The following is a 20,288-nucleotide window of genomic DNA, read 5'->3' as shown; positions in this document are numbered from 1 at the left end:
TTAAATGAGATTCTTTGCTAAGATTTCTTACTAATTTACGCTTCCTAAAGTATGTTTATTTAAGTTAGTCACTTGCTATGATTTAGCTTATTGTTTCAATGTTTTCCACTTTCAGGTAGAGATTGTGATTCCAGAGCCTGACTTATTGTTGCTAGTTTACTATCCATTATATTTGTAGGTTTTTATTGTCTGTCTTATACATTTGGCATGCACTTAGAGTTGTTTAGTGTCGTAAAAGTTGAGTAAATAGTCATGTGATAACCTTTTTAGAGTCTTGTGTTGCTTGGGGATTGTGTAGTTATGGTAAGTTTGTTAATAGAAGTACTACTCACTACGATTCAGCAATAGCAAAGCAGATCAATATTGGAATAGAAGCAGCCAAATAGAAACGAGGTTAATAGACGGCTGAGTCACGGAACACGCTCTCTTTAAGACGTTTCACAGCTCTGCTCTTGATTATGCAAAGAGATAATAGCTTCGTCGTCTTTAGGATAAAACAGCCTCTCGCCTTCAATTGATTTGCACGAAAATAAAAGACAATTTTTTATGTGTAAAGAATTATGCAAGGTAGGTAAGGTCGTTATTAAAGACAAGTACGTTTGAAAATTAAAATTGTTGAAAAGGGGTGCTTACCTAAATTCGCTTTGACAGAAAAATATTTGTAGTTCACCCTTATCTTACTAAGATAGGTGCAAGCACCATTGTCGAACTGAAAAGAAAAGCATCGAAAACAATTTGGGGGAAATCAATAAGGACTAAGAATTAATGAAAATTTTAAATTGCAAGTCAATTCACAAGAAAAATAAATTAAAGATTGAAACTCAATAACAAAAGTGAGAATGGGCTTAGGCTATTAATCTATTATTATCATTGAATCAAATATAATTAAGAGTTGAATCATGCTTAATTAAGAGGGGTTCTAGATTCAAGATTCTTCACAAAATCAACTTCTTGATCTTGGAAAATTTTTAATCAAGACAAGAAAAAAAGATGATTTCCATAGACATTTAGTTTAATTCTTGCAATATTAACTAAAGTCCTTCACTTGTTCTTTAAAAAAATTGAAGTTCCCTTCACAATTTTGACAAATCAAGAATTAATTGGAAATTAATTGTGCACTAAAAAAAATATGCGGTTAATTTAATAAAAAAAATGTCAAGAACAAGAAAAATTCATCAAACATCATTCAATTTCAAGAATTGGTGAAAAACAATCAAGAATCAAATAAATTTTTGCGTAGAAAAAAGTAAGCTAATTAATCTTGCATTAATTGTTATACTCAAGTATTTTGCATACAAAGATTGGATCAAAATTGAAATCAAGAATAAATTTGATAAGAATTATTAGAATTGAAACATGGGTTAAATTCTTGATAAAAAAAAAATTAGGGATTCCAACAAAAAGTTTATATCAAAATCATTATTGAATCAAAACCTAATTATATGAAAAATTAATGAAGATAAATTCTCAAATAAATGATTAAACCTAAACCCACTAATTTCAAGAAATTAGCCCCCATCATAAAAAAAAAATCTGGACTTTAATTTGTAGAGAGGAAAAATGAAAAATGATGGACTTGATTTTGGAAATTGGGAGAATTTTGAAATTTATTTAAGAGAGAATGGTGAATTGATTGTGAAATTATGAGAATTTAGGGGTTTATAAAGGAAATAGTGGAAATAACCGTGTAATGGGTCGAACTCTTGAACCTCTAGGCCGAAAAAACGGAAATCTGGAGAAATTTTGAAAAGTTGGTTTAAATTATAAAATTGCCACTGAAGAAATGCGAAAAAAAATGATTTACGTCGACTTGGATTTAAATCAAGGATGAGGAAGAGGCGCTCGCTTCAAGATGCGACACGTGGCGCAAGATGGTTGGCAGATGCAGATAAACGCAAGCGGACGAAAATTTTGAATAATTCGGAATTAGTTTACGTCGGGTTGAGATCAAACTGTTGACGTGGACGCGCGCGTAAATCAAAACGACTTCGTTTTAATTTGGTAAATCTTGAAAAATAAATGCTTCGCTTAAGATTTGAACTCGTGACTTCTAGATTGTTTCGCGCGTGTGGCGCGTGTCACGACATTTGAATATTTACGAACTTGCCCCTAAACTTCAAATGGACCGTTCTCCTTCATTTTAAGTGATTTTCGTTGCACTAGGTTCATATCGAAGTCTTTTTTTCATATTCTGCATAAAAATATCAAAATAATGAACATATGCATGATATGGATTGAGAATAAACTATCTTTAAACTTATCAATATTTGCCCCAACAAATTGGATAACACGTTTCTTGATAATTAGCTTAACTTGAATGTGTATAAATATGGGGTATTTTTTTCAAAAACATTTCAAAAATTGCATATTTGCCCAACCATTGAGCTAAGCTCAGGTTTGTGAATTGTCACATTTTGGATATAATTGTCGTATTCTTGATATATTTTTTATTCTAAATATTCTGAATAAATTGAGAATAATGAGTTGCTATCTTTCTTTTTTAAGCCCTTTTTAGCCATACCATATTGAGATATGAATGCTTGAATGACAAATGGTATGTATGTTGTAATTGAATGATTGCATGTATTATATTATAAGTGCATGGATACATTTCTAGCCTTGTCTTCTTTGTTGCATTATTGTGATATGTCTATGATACAATTAGTCCAAATCTAGCCTAGATAGAGTTCAAAAAGGATAGGAGCTTCTCCTTAGAAGGCTTTAACACTTTCTCAACACGAATTAGGAATCTCTCGTCAAGCTACAACGAACTAGCTCCCTTACAAAAGATTAAGCATTGATCAAACTTGTTGTCACCTCTTAATTAAGCATCAACAGTCTTTTCTTTGAGTATTTCTCTTCTTTAATTTTTTGATGTAATTTTTTTCCTGGAATCCAAGGACTTTTGCTTGATCTTGATAAAAATAGATTAATAGCCTAAGCACATTCTCCACTTCTTTTAATAATATTGGGTGGCGGGCCCAAATCCATTGATAAAACAATGAGTATCAAAACAGACTTGGACACCTAAAATTAATCAATGTGAGAAATAGATTGAAATCAAATAATATTATATTTTCTTTTCACATATTTTTCATCCCATAGAAATTGAATCTTGATCAACTCAGACTAGAAAATTGATTCGAACAGTTTAATTAATTTTTTTTTTAATTAAATTGGTTAACTTAGCAATAATTATTGAATTCAGTGGGAAGAATTCTATGATCAAATGCTTAGAATAGAAAAAGATCTACACAACCCAAGTTAGCCTATCTCTCTTATCAATTTACAACTTTATTTTATGCGAATTTATTTATTCGCAATCTATCCATCACAAACTCCCCCCTTGGTTACCCTTAGGTTGTGAAATTTATTTATTCACAATTTATTTACTCACAAAATCACCTCAACCAATTTTTATTTCTTTCTAAAATTCAAACGACTTTAAGGGCTAAAATAACATGTACTATATTTCATGTAAAATAATAGCATAGACTATTCAAGGGAAAAAAAAAAAAAAAAAAAAAAGAAATGTTTAGACAATTATGAAAACTGCACTTCTTTATTTACTCATCTTTACTTATATTGATTTAACCTATTTTAATAGATTTAGGTTGACTTAGATCGACACATGTTTACAATTTGATTGGATGAACTAACATTACTTAATGGATGAATGGTTAAACAAGTAGCCTCATTTGATTTATCATCTTTCATGACTTAAATTTCAATTTCAGGGGACACTAGGTCTCACATATAATTAGTTTGAATTAAACAATTGTGATCATTTATAATCTCAAAATTTTTCTAGAAAAAATGGGAGCGGAAGGATTCAAACTATGAATCTCGTAGTCCTCAACGTGCATTAATGTATGTTGAGCCAAGTTCCCGTTGGCATTAGTAATTTCACATTTACACACTTAAATTTATATAATCACATTTACACACTTGAATTTATACAATCCATTCCCTTGAACAATCCAAACATATATACATAAGTTCCAACCTGCTTCATCAATAGGAAGTCATTGAGTTGGACAAATCCTGATTGGACACCTTAAATTTTAATCCTATAAAATTTTGACAATTACAGTTCATAGTGAAATAAAAAAATTTACTTAAAAATTAGGATTATAGTTCATGGAAGAGTTATCTTCAAATCTTAGTACTTTCATCGCCAATAAAGAAACCCATAGAGTAGATAATATACTATTAAAAGATTATTTACATTGTAAGATTACACATTATGGATACAATAACAAGGCCTTAACTCGATGTAACATATGCACCAGATCTTCTAAAAGTGACTCAGGATGAGGAAAAAGTGTGAAACAATAACATATCCCACTCCATAGCATTCATTTAAAGGATCTGAAACATTTACCTAGTCTTTGTGGGCACGCCTAGCATAAGAAAATGCTGAAATTGCTGAATTGCTTGCGCTCACCGACCGTTTCGCAAGACCAAAACTTTTGCATATCGCTAGCCAAACCATAAAGAAGAACCCAATCCAACCTGAATTTTGAGAATGTAAGATGTTAAGAGCACAGAAAAATATGGCAACCCCCCAAAAGTGTCCAATTGACCCAAGGTCTACTCTCATGAAGACAAACAAAATCAGTGGAAAATCATCGACTTTTTATTATAGAAGGCAGAACTTCTCTGGATCCTCCTATTGAAAAGAAACTCTTAGCTTACAATATTTTCATTGGTGTGTACAAGTTAAATTCATCCAAATGATTGAGGAAACAATTTAAATTGTGGCTTAGAGAAGATGAAGAGTAGAAACAAAAAGTTAGAAAACTGCTAAGTATATGATTATAAGGCTTTCAGCAAAATATTAGAAGAGTAGCAATCCTACATTTGAAAGATTCCAGAAAGCGAACTAATGAGCCTAATGGTAGTCTTTAAGGAGTAATCCTTCGAGGAATCTTTTAATAAAATGATAACAATTGTTTCATACAAGAGGGGAAGAGTCTTATCAATACAATTTTATTACAAGTTGGAGTAAAAAGAGAATTAATCTAGAATATTACCTAATTACCCAAGTAACCCCTTTTCTTCTCGCATCAAATGGGTACAACAAACACTATCCCTTAGTAACACTTAAAGCTTGGTTAGTGGATTTACTAACTCTTGCTAAATTCCCTCTTTATATTCTCACGTAAAAAGCAGGAAAAAGTGCGTGAGTGGTACATCAAAGTTTTGAGAGAGTATTCTAGAAATCGGAATCGAGAAGAGAATTTTCTGTGGATGTAATAATTCTTCCCATAGTAGATTTCTTTATGGCGGGCTATAGTTTTTATCCGATTTGAATCAGAATCTGATTTTTGTGTTTCTACTGTTATTTTCTTTTAACATCTCAATCATATTATGTTTATTCCTACGGTAAAGATGGGAGGATAATGTTTGATGTTTTTCGTTTCCCTTACCAGACTGAGACCCAACCAATTCAGACCAATATGTACAGTTTCATACCAGTTGGTTAAGAGGTTTTCAAGAAACGTGATTTAGAGAAGTGTATATTATTGGTACCTGCGGCGATCACCACAGCTACAATTGCTGAGATTGTTGCAGTAGATATAACAAACAAAGCAACTCCTAATGCTCCCACATATATGGCTGTTACGCAAGCAAAGAAAAGAGCCAAGAAGCCTCCAACTGCTGCCAAGGATACAAGAAGAGAGATAATAATGGCATTGAGAGTGGCTGCCAGAAAGAATAACAGAAAGATGAGTGATCCCGTCATTGCAAGAAGAACAATTGTCCCAACCTGCAGCAGTTTCAGATGTAAGAAACAACTTAAAGGGGTACTGGCGAGAACATAAAAAAGCATTTCAGTTTGTCTTTGTGTGTGGAAAATAGAGAGGACTACTACAGTGAAAATTTTGCAACAGATCCAAAATAGATAAAAGCAGTTAAGAGGAACCATGGCACAATACACATCATTCATCAGTATTGTATTGATGTTCAATGGTTACGTCCTCCTTGCAACGAGTCTCAAAAGCCAGAATCATTTCTAATTCATAGTAACAAGTCCTATCAATTTCTCCTAATTCATTCCTCTCTTAGATTGAAAATTTTTCATTAACAGAAAAACTAGGAGAGGGAGGTCAGATGTCAACGACACATAGCAATATTAAAGAGACACGGACTATTACAATTGGCACCAATAAAAGAGGGAGTCAAAATCACAAAAGAACTTGAGAGATCTCCATATGGAATACAGAAATTTAAAATCTCTCACACATCTTCTCCAACCATAAAAGTACAAATGAAGATCCTATAACGCTTCTGTATCCAAACTGCCCAAAAATAAACAGAATTATCATAGGATTAAAGCCAACCTATAGTTACCAAAAACATATCAATAGGCTTCAGTTATAACTCCTGTAAAAATGTACTACAAGGATCACATCAGAAAGAAAATCCTTGATTGTGAGAAATAAATAGAGTTTGAGAATCTTTGCATGCTACTATTAATATTCGTTCTTAAATGTTTTTGTTAAATTGCCTTTACCCATAATCACTCTCCTAAAAAGAAGTAAAATTGACCCTGGAGCTAATAAATATATCTTTCTAGGCTATGTCTCTAAACCACCAAAATATATAATACTCTCTCACGACGAAGAAAGTTTACTTTTCCATGGATGTTACCATCGGTGAGCCAAAGTTTATCGTTGGATGGATGGAGATGCAAATATACTGAACGTGTACCATTCCAATCTTATACCATGCGAAGGATGGCCAAGGGCCAAGGAAGAAGGGATCAACTCCCTCCACAGGAACAACACCTGGTAAAGGGTACTAGAAGCCAAACAGCAAAAGATGGGGAGCATTAATTGAATTTGTGTAAAAACGAAACCAGGACTTTTTTGGTTCGACTAGAAAGAGCGTATAAAAAGTAAGACGCAAAGAGATCGAACAAAAGGAAGAAAAGCACTTCAACAAAATCTTTTCTCCAAAAGTAAAAAACACGGCCACTCAAGCACTCTCTGCAATTTTGGCCATGAGCCGGAAATTGCTTGACAGTATTCATTACCAAGTAAAACATATTCCTTTTAACAACAAATCCCGTCCAGATCAAGCGAAACCTTAAAAGAAAAACCAAAAAGCAATAAAATCATAATCTCGAACATTAGCATACAATCCATTAATTACTGAAAGAAATGCATTTTAAACACAACAAACAAGTCCATACAACCACAACTTTAGAATTATAAGTAATACTCACAGAGATAACAAGGAGCGCTCGAAGAGGACTGCCCCTACGAGTCCAAGAAAGAACGTCGTGACCAAAGTTTCTGCAAGCTTGTCCAACGGCAGGGCCATTATCAGCGACGGAGACCTTGACGCGATGAAACAAAGAACCCTTAATTTCATCGGGAAAGAAAATCTCAGCGATCAGACGGCGGAGAGGTTCATAAACGGTCTGATCGTCAATAGACAATCCTTTGGATTGATGACTGGATGCATCTTCTTCCTCAACAGGCACGGTGGTATTCCGAGCATCGGAGTCGTGCGCTTCCGCCATTTTTGAGAGGCTCCGGCGAATTTTGAGAATTAATAAATAGTAAAATTGTGTAGTGAGTTAATAATTTGGGTGTCGGCTTTTGGCTGGATAGAAGTGTATCGTTAGATTGACGGAGATGCAAATAGACTGAACACCACGTAGCACATGTGCATTTATGATCAAGTGATATTTTAACACGTGGCATTAAGATTTGAGATAACTCCAGACTGTTGATTAATATAATGTATAGTACTTCAAGAAATGTTTGTGATATATTTTGCTTTTGGGTCAAAATCCTACGTCAGTTTTGTTCTTTTTCAACTTCACGCCTTTTTATTTTATATATTAATGGGTCGTTCTGAAATTATTTAAACAATTGTTAGGTGGGATGTTTAAAAAAATTGGTAGCCGGACCGATTCTAATTACCCAAATTATAAGGATCGAATTAAATTAAATTTTGTATTGGATTGGATAGAGTTGGATTGGATTAGGAAATTGGAGAAAAAAATGTTGGAACGTTGAGTCGAGTTGCCTGTTGTGCAACTAAGGGGTCGGCTTGACTTGACACAACCTAATTTTGTGTTATATATATACAATGTCCATTCAAAAAGAAATTTACTTTTGGTTTATATATTTATATATAGAGGGGTCTTTTAAAAAATATAATAAAACGGTAAATTATTTACATTGTATAGAACAATTTCGTAAACGGAAAAAACTCAAACCTCACCGTCTAAAATATCAAAAATGTTCCGTCAACTACGCCGTAAACAACGCGCGCGTAATATATTTACGATCGTTTAGATACGCGATCGTTTAGATATGGCTACAATTTATCTTTTCAATTCTATCGTTTAATTTTGTTACACAATCGTTTAATTTTGGTTACAAGATGGTACCCATATCTAAACGATTTTTTTTTTCAAAATTTGTTACACGAACGATAATTTATATTTTCTACACCATCGTTTACTTTTTTTTATACGATCGTTTACATTTGACTACTCCAATCTAAATGCTTTTTTTCAAGATTCTTTATACACGATATTTTAGTTTTTTTACACGATCGTTTAGTTTTTTACACGATCGTTTACATTTGGCTACTCCAATTTAAATGATTTTTTTTTTCAAGATTCTTTGTACACCATCTTTTATTTTTTTTTACACGATTGTTTACATTTTTTACCCGATCGTTTCCATTTTGCTACTCCAATTTAAATGATTGTTTTTCATGATTCTTTATACACGATCTTTTATTTTTTTCGTTTACATTTGGCTACTCCAATCTAAATTTTAGATTTGGTTACCAAATTTAAACGACTTAAAAAATGAAAAGAAAGATGATGGAAAGAAATCGAAGAAATACAATTAAAGGATTAAACGACATAAAAAAAATTAGAAAAGAAGAAAGACGATGGAAAGAAATCGGCAGGAAAAAAAAAGAAAAGAAGAAATACTATTGAAAAAATGGGAGTAAAAAAAATAAAGAAATCGCAGAACGAAAGAAATAGCGAGGAAGGGAAATATTTATAAAATGATTAAGTTTATGGGCTTTGTTATACGGGTCGTAAATAGTTTGGTGTTTTGTTATATATATATATATATATATATATATATATATATATATATATATATATATATATATATATATATATATCATATTGCAATTTTAATAACAATTTGTTCATCTTATTTGTTTAAATAAAAAAAAATATCAATCAACCAATCCAATTCGAATTTTTTAGGTTGGGTTGGGTTACCCTTGCATATTGAGATCTATTTTTTTTTGTCAATCGGTATGATTATAATTTGGGTGTCCATAATTTTTCCTGACTTATGTACATCCTTAAATCTTAATTGTTGTGTTTTAAAATTAGTTTGAATTGATTGATTCTTTAGACCCATTTGTTTTCATTATTTTTCCTTTTTGTTTTTGGATGACAAAATTGTTTTTTCCTTTTCATTTTAAAATATGCTCTGACACTAACAAATTTGTTATTATTTTCTTTCCCATTTTTAGATACATAAGAAATTTGTTGATAATCTAACAACTATCGAAATGACATTAAAATATTGATTAATTTTAATAAATGTAACAAAATTAAAAAATATTTACGAGCCATATAACAAAATATAAAAGTCCAAAAAAGCACTAAAATATTTTCATAGTTTTCAATTTTGTGTTTAATATTGCGGACGATTCGTCTTTTCTCTTTCTTTCTTTACTATTTATTAATTTCTCTTCACCTCCTCTTTTATTTTCTTTCTTATATTTTGAGACGATTTATTCCTCTGTTAAATCTCCTATTTCATCATCACTATTTTTTGCAAGATTATTTTAAGCTACTTCATTTTTCTCATATTCGAGAATATCAAGATCGTTTAAATATCATTTTGACATGATCTAAATAATTGTTTATCCTTATCAACACAATTGTTTATCATGATCAACACGATCGTCGTTTTAATTTGAAACCATTTTCCCATTGTTTAAAAAGAACTACGCGATCGTGTTGATCTGATCTAAACGATTGTGTACCAATATCTAAACGACCTTGTACCCAAAATCATTTAGTTTCGGTACACGATCGTATATCATGATCGTTTAGAAGAAGACTACTCGCGCGTGTAACCAATTAATCACTTAGGTATTTGTTGTATTTCACATTGTGGAATTATGAGTTTTTTTTTCCAAAATTGTTCAAGTAAGTATTTCATGGTTTGTTATATTTTTTCGAAGACCCTTAAATATTCAAATACCTATTCATATTAGATATTTTCAATGACACGTGTAATTTAAATATTCTTTAAATTTAAATTTTAAAACTGTCTTTAGAATGTTTTGGTAAAAAAAATTCAAAATTGCATACATAATTACAATAACAATTTCATAACAACAATATTCTTTAAAATATTCTCACATAAATATGTTCTTTAACAAATTAAAAAAAAATAAAAATCACAACCAAACTCGAAATTATTAATCTTCAAATATACTATTAAAATTTCGAATTGTTATAAAATAAAAAACAAATTTTGATTGATATTAGGGGTCTTTTAAAAAATATAACAAAGCGGCAAAATATTTATACCGTATAAAACAATTCTAAAAACGGAAAAAACTCACAAGCCAACAATGGAAAATACCAAAAATGTCCCGTCAACAATGCACGTATATATTTGGTAACACGCGTCATATATTTGATACACGATCGTTTAGATTTGGCTTTTATTTGGTACACGATCGTTTAGATTTGTTTTTTCAATTATATGGTTTAATTAATTGGGTTACACAATTGTTTAGATTTTGTTATCCCAAATCTAAACGATTTTTTTTTAAATTTTAGTATACGATCATTTAGATTTGGCTACCCCAAGTCTAAACAATCTTTTTTTTAAAATTTGGTACACGATCGTTTAGATTTGGCTAAACAATTTTTTTTAAGATTCTTTATACACAATCTTTTAGTTTTGGTTGCTGTTGAGCAAGAAATTTCGGTCAATTATACTCTGCCATGTCATCACAGTAAACATTGTGATAATTATAATTCGATTGGGTTTGGATAATTAAGTTTTCTCATACCCAATCTAATTATACCCTAAATAATAAAATTGGGCCAAAGAAATAGTGATCCCGAGCCTGTCAAACAAGTAGGCTTAAGCCCGAACCCACCAAGAAAATGGGCCTAAGCCCGAACTGCTAGGAAATAGGTCCAAGCCCAAAAGGCAAAGGGCTCAAGTCTAATAGGCAAAGAGGCCAAGCCCAAGCTTAAAGCCCAACAGGCAAATGGGCTAAGCCCAAGCCCAATGCAAATGGACCCAAGCCCACCTAAAGCCCATGAAATTTCTCTATAAATAAAGATCTTTGCCATTCACTTGGGGATCTTTGGATTGAAGAAATAACTGAAGCTCTAAAGAATTGAAGACTCAAACTTCTAAAAGCTCTCAAGACGTGCAAGTTATCATCAACCTCGAGATCATCCTTCTTAAAGATCGAAGACTTAGAAGATTAAAACTTTCTCAGAATTCCAGAAGATTGAAACTCGAACCGACTTACAACTACAACTTCCTGAAGATCGAAGACCACAAAGTTCTAAGTTTAAACTGTATTTGAGAGAAAGCATCAAAGGAACAATATTAGAGATTGTATCCACAATACATCAATCAATATATAAAATTCAATTCTACGAATTACATTTTTTCTGAAATCTTGTGTGAACAGTTTGGCATGCCTAGTGGGACATCTCTACCTTTCATCTCTTTCTCTTTTTGAAGAACATCCAAAGAAAATCATGACATCTCAAGACAACACTTCCAAAACTCTCAGTAACATCAGCAAGCGGCCAAACACTCGTAGCTGCTCAAGGGAGATTCAATCATCTGAAGATACGTCACCCTTTAAAGTCGCAAAGAATATTTGGGAGCAAATATCCAAGTCACCAAAAGGTGGAATTGTAATCAAAGAAAAGCATGTGATTGACGAACACAACCTATCATCCGAGCGCTTAAACGAGAGGTGCCTCATCCAAATATAATGTCAGTTATGGTGACTGACATGGATACAAGCGAAGACAGAATGACAGAGCTAAAAAAAAGGTTAATATGCTCATGAAGGCGGTTGAAGAAAGGGATTTCGAGATTGCATCTCTGAAGAATCACATCGAGAGTCGTGACACTCCTAAATCAAGTCACACACACTATCAAGAATGTTGACAAAGGGAAGGAAATTATGCAAGAAAGTCAACCACAAAATTCGACCTCAATCGCATCGTTGTCTGTTCAGCAACTGCAAAAGATGGTTGCAAACTCCATCAAAACTCAATACGGTGGACCTGCTTAAACCTTCTCTTTATATTCCAAGCTATATACGAAGAGGACTGACAATATGAGGATGCCACATGGATACCAGCCACCCAAGTTCCAACAGTTTTATGGAAAGGGCAACCCAAAATAACATGTTGCTCATTTCACCGAAACATGTGAAACTGCTGGTACACGAGAAGATTTGTTAGTCAAGCAATTCGTCCGAACTCTCAAAGGAAATGCCTTCGATTGGTACACCGACTTGGAGCCTAAATTCATTAATAGTTGGGAGCAGCTTGAGAGGGACTTTCTCAACCGTTTTTACAGCACCCAACGTATTGTTAGCATGATAGAGTTAACTGCAACCAAGCAGCAAAAAGGTGAGCCAATCATTGACTATATTAATCGTTGGAGAGCATTACACATTGATTGCAAAGATAGATTAACTGAATTATCGGCTGTAGAAATGTGCACTCAAGGAATGCATTGGGGGCTCTTGTACATCTTGCATGGAATAAAAGCCCGTACCTTTAAAGAGTTAACAATCATAGCTCATGATATGAAGCTAAGTATTGCTAATAGAGGAAACAATGATCTATTAGTCCCGAAAATTAGAAAAGAAAAGAAAGAAATGAAGAGCACCCAGAAGGTATCGAAGGGTGCTACCAAGGAGGCTATGGTCGTTAGCACGTCTCCTTTAAAGTTTGTCTCCAAGGAAAAGAAAATGGAAAAACGCCAAGACGAAGGCGAAAAAAGACACCCAACGTTGAAAGATAGACAATAAAAAGTTTGCCCTTTTCCAGACTCTAACTTACGTGACATGTTATACCAACTACTGGAAAAGCAACTCATTCAACTTCTTGAATGTAAACGACCAGCAGAAATGTGGAGAGTAAATGATCCCAATTATTGCAAATATCATCGGATCGTCAGCCATCCCGTTGAAAAATGTTTTGTATTAAAGGAGTTGATTCTTAAGTTAGCTCTGGACAAAAAGATTGAGCTAGATCTTGATGATGTGGCACAAATAAATCATGCCGCAATAATCATACAACTAGATAGTTGATTGCCTGCTATAGGGAGTCTAATCCAATTTGGATTGTTGGAGCCTGTTGTTATATATTCTTCATCGAAGACTTTACAAACTAATGACTTCCAGATTGTTCGCTCTAAGGAAAAAGAAAAACAAATAGATGATGCTGATGAGAGATGGATGTTGGTAACTCGTCGAAAGAAGCGTAAGTAAAATTTTTGTAAAAAAGAATCCCGCTCGTACCGAAAGTACAAGGAAGGGTAAGTCTCAAAGAAGAAAGACAAGAAAGAACCCAAGAAAGCTTCTACCGATTATTGAAGAAAGTAAGGAGCTTCCTCGATCACAACAACCAATAACTCTAAAGGACTTCTTTCCTGAAAACTTTCCAATGGAAATCGTCTTGTGTCATACTATTAGTACGACTAAGGATGACGTTTTCCCCTCAAATTCGATGAAGGTGACACTCAAGCCAGAGGATTTGCTTTCTTTAGGCATAAATGATTTGTTGACACTATCGCGAGAAGCAAAAGATATAATTATCGAGATATTAAAAAACGATGATGTCTCAACTATTTCTACGTCTCCAATGAAGGCGTGTGATTCTTGTTGTATATCGATATCATTCAGTGATGAAGATTTGCTACTTGGATCAAAGCTTCATAACATACCTTTCTTCATAACATACCTTTATATGTATCAGGATATGTTCGGGAACAAAAGCTCAATCAAATCCATATTGATAATGGTTCTGTCGTCAATATTCTGCCAAAGTCAATAATGAATCAATTAAGTATCTTAGTGGAAGAGTTATCAAATAGTAAACTGGTGATTCAAGGTTTTAATCAAGGAGCACAACGGGCAATAGGCATTGTTCGTTTGGAGATCACCATAGGAGATTTGCAGGCAAGCACAATATTCCATGTGATCGATTTGAGGACTTATAAAATGTTATTAGAGCGTCCATGGATACATGAAAATGGAATAGTAACATCTACGCTCCATCAATGCTTTAAATTTTATAAATAGGGAATTAGAAAGGTTAATGCTGACACTAAGCCATTTACAAAGGCTGAGTCTCACTTTGCTGATGCAAACTTTTATACAAAAAGTGATGACGTGAGTGAAGTCATATCAACTGAAGTTCCAGTGGCTAAGGACATTTATAAGCATGAGCAAGAAACAATCACAACAAAGAAATCAAATAAAGGGGATGCACCCAATAGTCAACAAAATGATAAACCAATGACCCAAACTAAGTCGGGGGCGCCAGAGAGTGAAAAGATAGCAACCCTACAAAAGGAAGTCTCAAATCTCCCTGTTTTACGCTATATTCCTCTGTCCTGACGTAAGAAGGAAGAATCACCGTTTGTAGAATGTTTGAAAAACTTGACGGTCGGAAGCATCGAGATATTAAAGGAAAATTTCATCGTGCCACTTAACAAGATAGAAAAAGGAGAAGCAAAAAGACTTGAGAAAAAGGGCTTAGAGGCATGCCTTTCAGAAAGACGAGCAATTGAGGGATTCGACCCAAAGGCATATAAGTTGATGGCAAAGGCTAGTTATGACTTTACAATTCGTACTGAGCTTAAAAGCGTAAAAATATTTAACGAAAGGCCTAGGTTTTCCCCTACACAAAAGAAGCTTCATAAACAAGATATTCTATACCTAATTCCAGAGTTGGAGTTGGATACAAGTCTTTCGAACCAGTTCAAGTAACTGGTAAAGGAAAAGTAAAAGTTGCTAATACATGTCACATTACAGTTGAAAAAAGCAAAGATTCTGAAGAAAGCGAAAAAAGACAAAAGTCAAAGAAGTTCTATTTTTTATCGCATTACTGCTTCTGTTGCACGCCTTTCAGTCTTCCACCGATTGAGCACATTGACAGAGGATGACAAAAATCAAGGTTCAACTTTTGGCTCCACTCGACTTTCTGCCTTTCAAAGGCTACACACAACTGCAAAGAAAGTACAATTTGCAAGCCCAACTCCGATCATAAGAAAATCTACCTTCAAAAGGTTAAGCGTGTCAATAACAAGAGGCCAAAAGAAACCTTTCATATCAGTCCCAAGCAAACATGGCTTAGTGACAAGGGACGAGGAAATTCGCAGTGCAGTTCCGTCAATAATGAAAAGAAAGATGTTCTTCTCAGTAAATACAGAGGGTTCATTGAAAGTAAAGTGACATGACATTGTTTTTACTGGACCTAAAGATAATGAACCAAAAGACGAAGTAAATGTGACAAGTTACTACCATGTTACAATAGAAGAGACATTCGACCATGATATATTTGAAGAAGATGCCAAAGCCGCTTCGTTATCACTTGAGAACAGTGGTCAATCAACGATTGATGAATTAAAAGAAGTCAATCTTGGTACGAAAGAAAAACCTCGTCCAACCTTCATAAGCGCCCAACTTTCTAATGATGATGAAAATGTCTTTGCATGTCATATAAGGAATTGCTTGGACTCGATCCAAAGGTGGTCGTTCATCGCTTAGCAATCAAACCAGAGCATCGGCTAGTCAAGCAAGCCCAACGATGATTTCAACCAGAACTCATTTCTCAAATCGAGGAAGAGGTAAATAAGCTCATTGAGGTTGGATTTATTCGTGAAGTCAAGTACCCAACGTGTATAGCTAACGCATGCCCAAAAGATGACTTTCCTTTGCCTATTATGGAAATCATGATATATGCAACTGCAGGACATGAAACTTTATCTTTCATGGATAGGTCAGATTAGAATGGCTCTAGCTGATGAGGAGAAAACAACATTTCAAACTTCAAAAGGTATATACTGTTATAAGGTAGTGCCTTTTGGATTGAAAAATGCAGGTGCTACATACCAGCGCGTTATGCAAAGGATCTTTGATGATATGCTACATAAACACGTTGAATGTTATGTTGATAATCTCATAGTGAAGTCCAAGAAGAAATGTGATCATCTGAAAATCCTGAAACTTGTACTTGATCACCTCAGGAAATATCAACTAAGAATGAACCCTCTCAAGTATGCATTCAACATAACTTCTGGGAAGTTTTTGGGATTTATAGTGAGACATCGTGGAATCAAAGTTGATCACTCTAAAATTGATGTTATCCAGAAGATGCCAAGTCTGAAAAACTTGTACAAGTTGAAATGATTGCAAGGTCGTTTTGCTTATATTAGAAGGTTTATATCTAATCTTGCAAGTCGATGTCAACCATTCTAGAGATTGATGAGGAAGGGTGTAGTCTTTGATTGGGATCAGTCGTGCCAAAATGCATTTGATAGCATAAAAAGTATTTGCTCAACCCTCCGATCTTGAGTGCGCCTGCAGCTGGAAAACCATTGATATTGTATATCGCAACTCAAGAAACTTCACTCAGGGCATTACTTGCACAAGAAAATGATAAGGATAAGGAATGTGCACTCTACTATCTAAGTAGAACTCTGACAGGAACTGAATTGAATTATTATCCAATTGAGAAAATTTATCTCGCCCTCTTCTTTGCAATAAATAAACTGAGACATTATATACAAGCCTTCACTATACATTTGGTGGAAAAAGCTGACCCTGTCAAATATATCTTATCAATACCAGTCATCTCGGGATGTCTCGCTAAATAGGCTATTATACTCTAATAATATGATATTGTATATATCCCCTAAAAAGCAGTAAAGGGCCAAGCATTGGCAGATTTCTTGGCTGAGCATCCGATTCCATCAAATTGAAAATTATGTGATGACTTACCTGATGAGGAAGTATTGTTTGTTGAAAGCATAGAGCCTTGGATCATGTTCTTTGATGGTGCGACACGAAGAAGTGGAGCTGGTGTCAGCATTGTCTTCATCTCTCCTGAGAAACATATGTTACCATATAGCTTCACACTCGGTGAGTTATGTTCAAATAATGTTGCTGAGTACCAAGCCTTAATCATCGGTTTGTAAATGGCTTCAGAATTTGGGATAACGTACATAGAAATATTTGGCGATTCGAAGTTAATCATAAATCAGCTCTCCTATGAGTACGAGGTAAAGCATCAAGACTTGAAGCACTACTTCATTTATGCTAGAAGAGTGATGGACAGATTTGACGGCATAATATTAGAGCATATACCAAGATCAGAAAATAAGAAAGCTTATGCGCTTGCAAACTCGACCACTGCTTTAACAGTCTCAAAAGACGTACCGATAAACATTTTCCTTTACCAAAAGTGGATCATACCCTCGATTGAAAGTCAATATGAAGAAACTGATGTGATATTTTTGTATGCAATTGATGAAGAAGATTGGCGTCAGCCCATTATCATTTGAAGCATGGAAAACTTCCCACCGATCTTCGACATCGAGCTGAGATACGTAGAAGAGCTGCGCGATTTATTTATTACAATGACACATTTTATCGACGTTCATATGAAGGTTTTCTTTTGTAATGTCTAGGAAAAGAGGAATCGACAAAGGTCTTAGAAGAAGCACATTCAGGTATTTGTGGTGCTCACTAGTCTGGTCCAAAGCTCCAACATTAGTTGAAAAGAATGGGTTACTATAGGCCTACCATGACTCATCACTCTATGCATTTTGCGAAGTATTGTGAAGCTTGTCGATTCCATGCAAATTTTATACATCAGACACCAGAGCCGCTTTATCCAACAATAACTTCATGGTCTTTTGAAGCTTGGAGACTCGACCTGGTTGGACCTATCATGCCTAATCATCGGCTAGTCATTCTTACATCCTTGCATGAACTGATTATTTTTCTAAATGGGTTGAAGTCATGCCATTAAGAGAAGCAAAGAAGGAAAACATTGTAAATTTTGTTCGAACACACATCATCTACAGATATGGTATTCCTCATCATAACGTGACTGATAATGGAAGGCAATTTGGTAACACTTTGATGGACAAGCTATATGAGAAGTTTAACTTCAAATAGTATAAATCTTCTATGTATAATGCTGCAACAAATGGATTGGTAGAAGCATTCAACAAAATTTTGTGCGATCTTCTGAAAAAGGTGGTCTCCAAGACAAAAAGAGATTGACAAGAAAAGATTGGGGAAGCATTGTGGGCCTATAGAACTATCCATCGTACTTCTACAGGTGTTACACCTTATTCTTTGGTTTTTGGCGTTGAAGCAGTACTCCCACTAGCAAGAGAAATTCCATCCTTAAGAATGATAATTCAAGAATGGCTAACTACTGAAGACAATACTAAATTATGCCTTCAAGAGTTAGAAGCACTTGACGAAAAGAGACTGGAAGCTCAACAAGCACTCGAATGTTATCAAGCACGAATGTCAAAAGCTTTTGACAAACATGTAAAACCCCAATCATTTCAAGTTGGTGATTTAGTGCTTGCAGTAAGAAGACCTATCATCACGATAAGACATACGGAAAATAAGTTCACACCTAAATGGGACGGACCCTATATTGTCAAAGAAGTTTTTACGAATGGAGCATACAAAATCATCAATCAAGACGGATTACGAATTGGCCCAATCAACGGCAAATTTCTCAAGAAGTTTTATGCCTAATCTAGTTATGTAACAAAATTTTTTTTTTTTTGAACTACGTATGACTTGATCCCTATGTTATAAAAGGGGTACGTAGGCAGCTTAAAGTTCACTTTAAGTTCAGTCATGCGTAAAAAAAAAATCATGTTTCATTGTCATCTCATATGTAAGCATTGCAAAATAAAGGTAAATGTAGCCACACTAGAATAAAAAAAAAATCTTTTGCATTATCATTCAACAAAATTTTTACATATACAAGGATTTCAACAAAAGAAAAGGGACAAAGGGGGCATAAACTAAAGCTTCCACTTGAAGTTCTTAAATTCTTCTCGTGCAGCTTCCATGCTCTTGCGAACCGTAGCCAGGGCCTCAATCGCTTTGTCAGTAATAGCATGGGTACTTTTAAGGGTGTTGATGTTGGGGTTGATGCCCTAAATCTCGTGGTCTTGTAGTTTGTAATTGTATATATAATACAAACTTTTTATTTATCTAATAAAATAAAGTGTTTTATTTTATTTGATATTTAGTTGCATTAACTCACAAAACCAATAAACTAACATCCAAGGTTATCTTCTGTAACCTAAACATGTATGTAGAGACATACAAGTGGATCATGTTTAAGTGATAACCTAAATGGTCTGTAGTAAATGGATAAGGCTGGATACCTTATCCTGGTGACACTACGAATACGGTCTGCTTTGTAGTTGTTACAATTGTTCTAAAGTGCTACAAATGATTTGATCCTAATCATTTATGTCGAGACATTAGAGCGGGGGTATTCTATACAAAGAGTTTGTATAAGACCGGACCATGAAATGAATAGTCTCTCTTATTAACACCGTTACTAGTTGAGACTACATTTCACCAGGATGACTATAGGTGACTTGACCTGAATCTTGAGTGAGTTGTGAACTCCTGCCTATGTAGGCGATCCTTTGATTTGTATGGGTGAGAGTGGCCTATGTAGCCGACTCAATATGCCTACCATTTTGGGGATTCGTTTGATTGGGGAGCTGGGAACGCAGCTACACAAGAAGGAATTCACTCCTTCTCTATAGATAGAGTAAGTAGAGAATTTGCTCTCTTAAGGGTTGATTTCAGGGCTTGAACAATGTGGCGCCACACCCTCTCTTGGCCTGAGAGGAGTTCAGTTATAGTAGGACTATAATTATTGTCCATTAGAGGAATCAATGGTACTTAAGGAGTTAGATGTAACTACAGGGGCAAAACGGTAATTTTTGGCCTAGCTGTACTTACGAGCAATTTGTGAAGGGTCATTGCACTGTTGATTGGTTATATCTAATGGACACAAAAATATATCTACAGTTAGAAGAGTGCAACTATTAGTCTTTAGTGGAATGACTAATAGTTAATGAATAGAGATTAAATTTAATTAAAGAGTTTAATTAATTAATCTCATTTCATTAGAGCTTCAATCTGTAGGTCCA

At 34.2% G+C, this 20,288-nt stretch overlaps 1 protein-coding gene across 1 annotated transcript; it reads right to left on the bottom strand.

Annotated features, from left to right (window-relative positions):
- Nucleotides 1-4,181: 4,181 nt before the first annotated feature.
- LOC103501388 (uncharacterized) lies at nt 4,182-7,643 on the bottom strand. The gene is made up of 3 exons (XM_008464957.2): nt 7,235-7,643; nt 5,536-5,773; nt 4,182-4,515 (listed from the first exon to the last, which is right to left on the bottom strand). The coding sequence occupies exons 1-3, from the start codon at nt 7,532-7,534 to the stop codon at nt 4,385-4,387; spliced, it is 669 nt and encodes a 222-aa protein (XP_008463179.1). The 5' UTR covers nt 7,535-7,643; the 3' UTR covers nt 4,182-4,384.
- Nucleotides 7,644-20,288: the final 12,645 nt, after the last annotated feature.

Source organism: Cucumis melo, chromosome 9 (genome assembly GCF_025177605.1).
Source record: "Cucumis melo cultivar AY chromosome 9, USDA_Cmelo_AY_1.0, whole genome shotgun sequence".
NCBI lineage: Eukaryota > Viridiplantae > Streptophyta > Magnoliopsida > Cucurbitales > Cucurbitaceae > Cucumis > Cucumis melo.
Note: the sequence above shows the minus strand (reverse complement) of the source record. Positions and strands in the feature narration are given on the sequence as shown.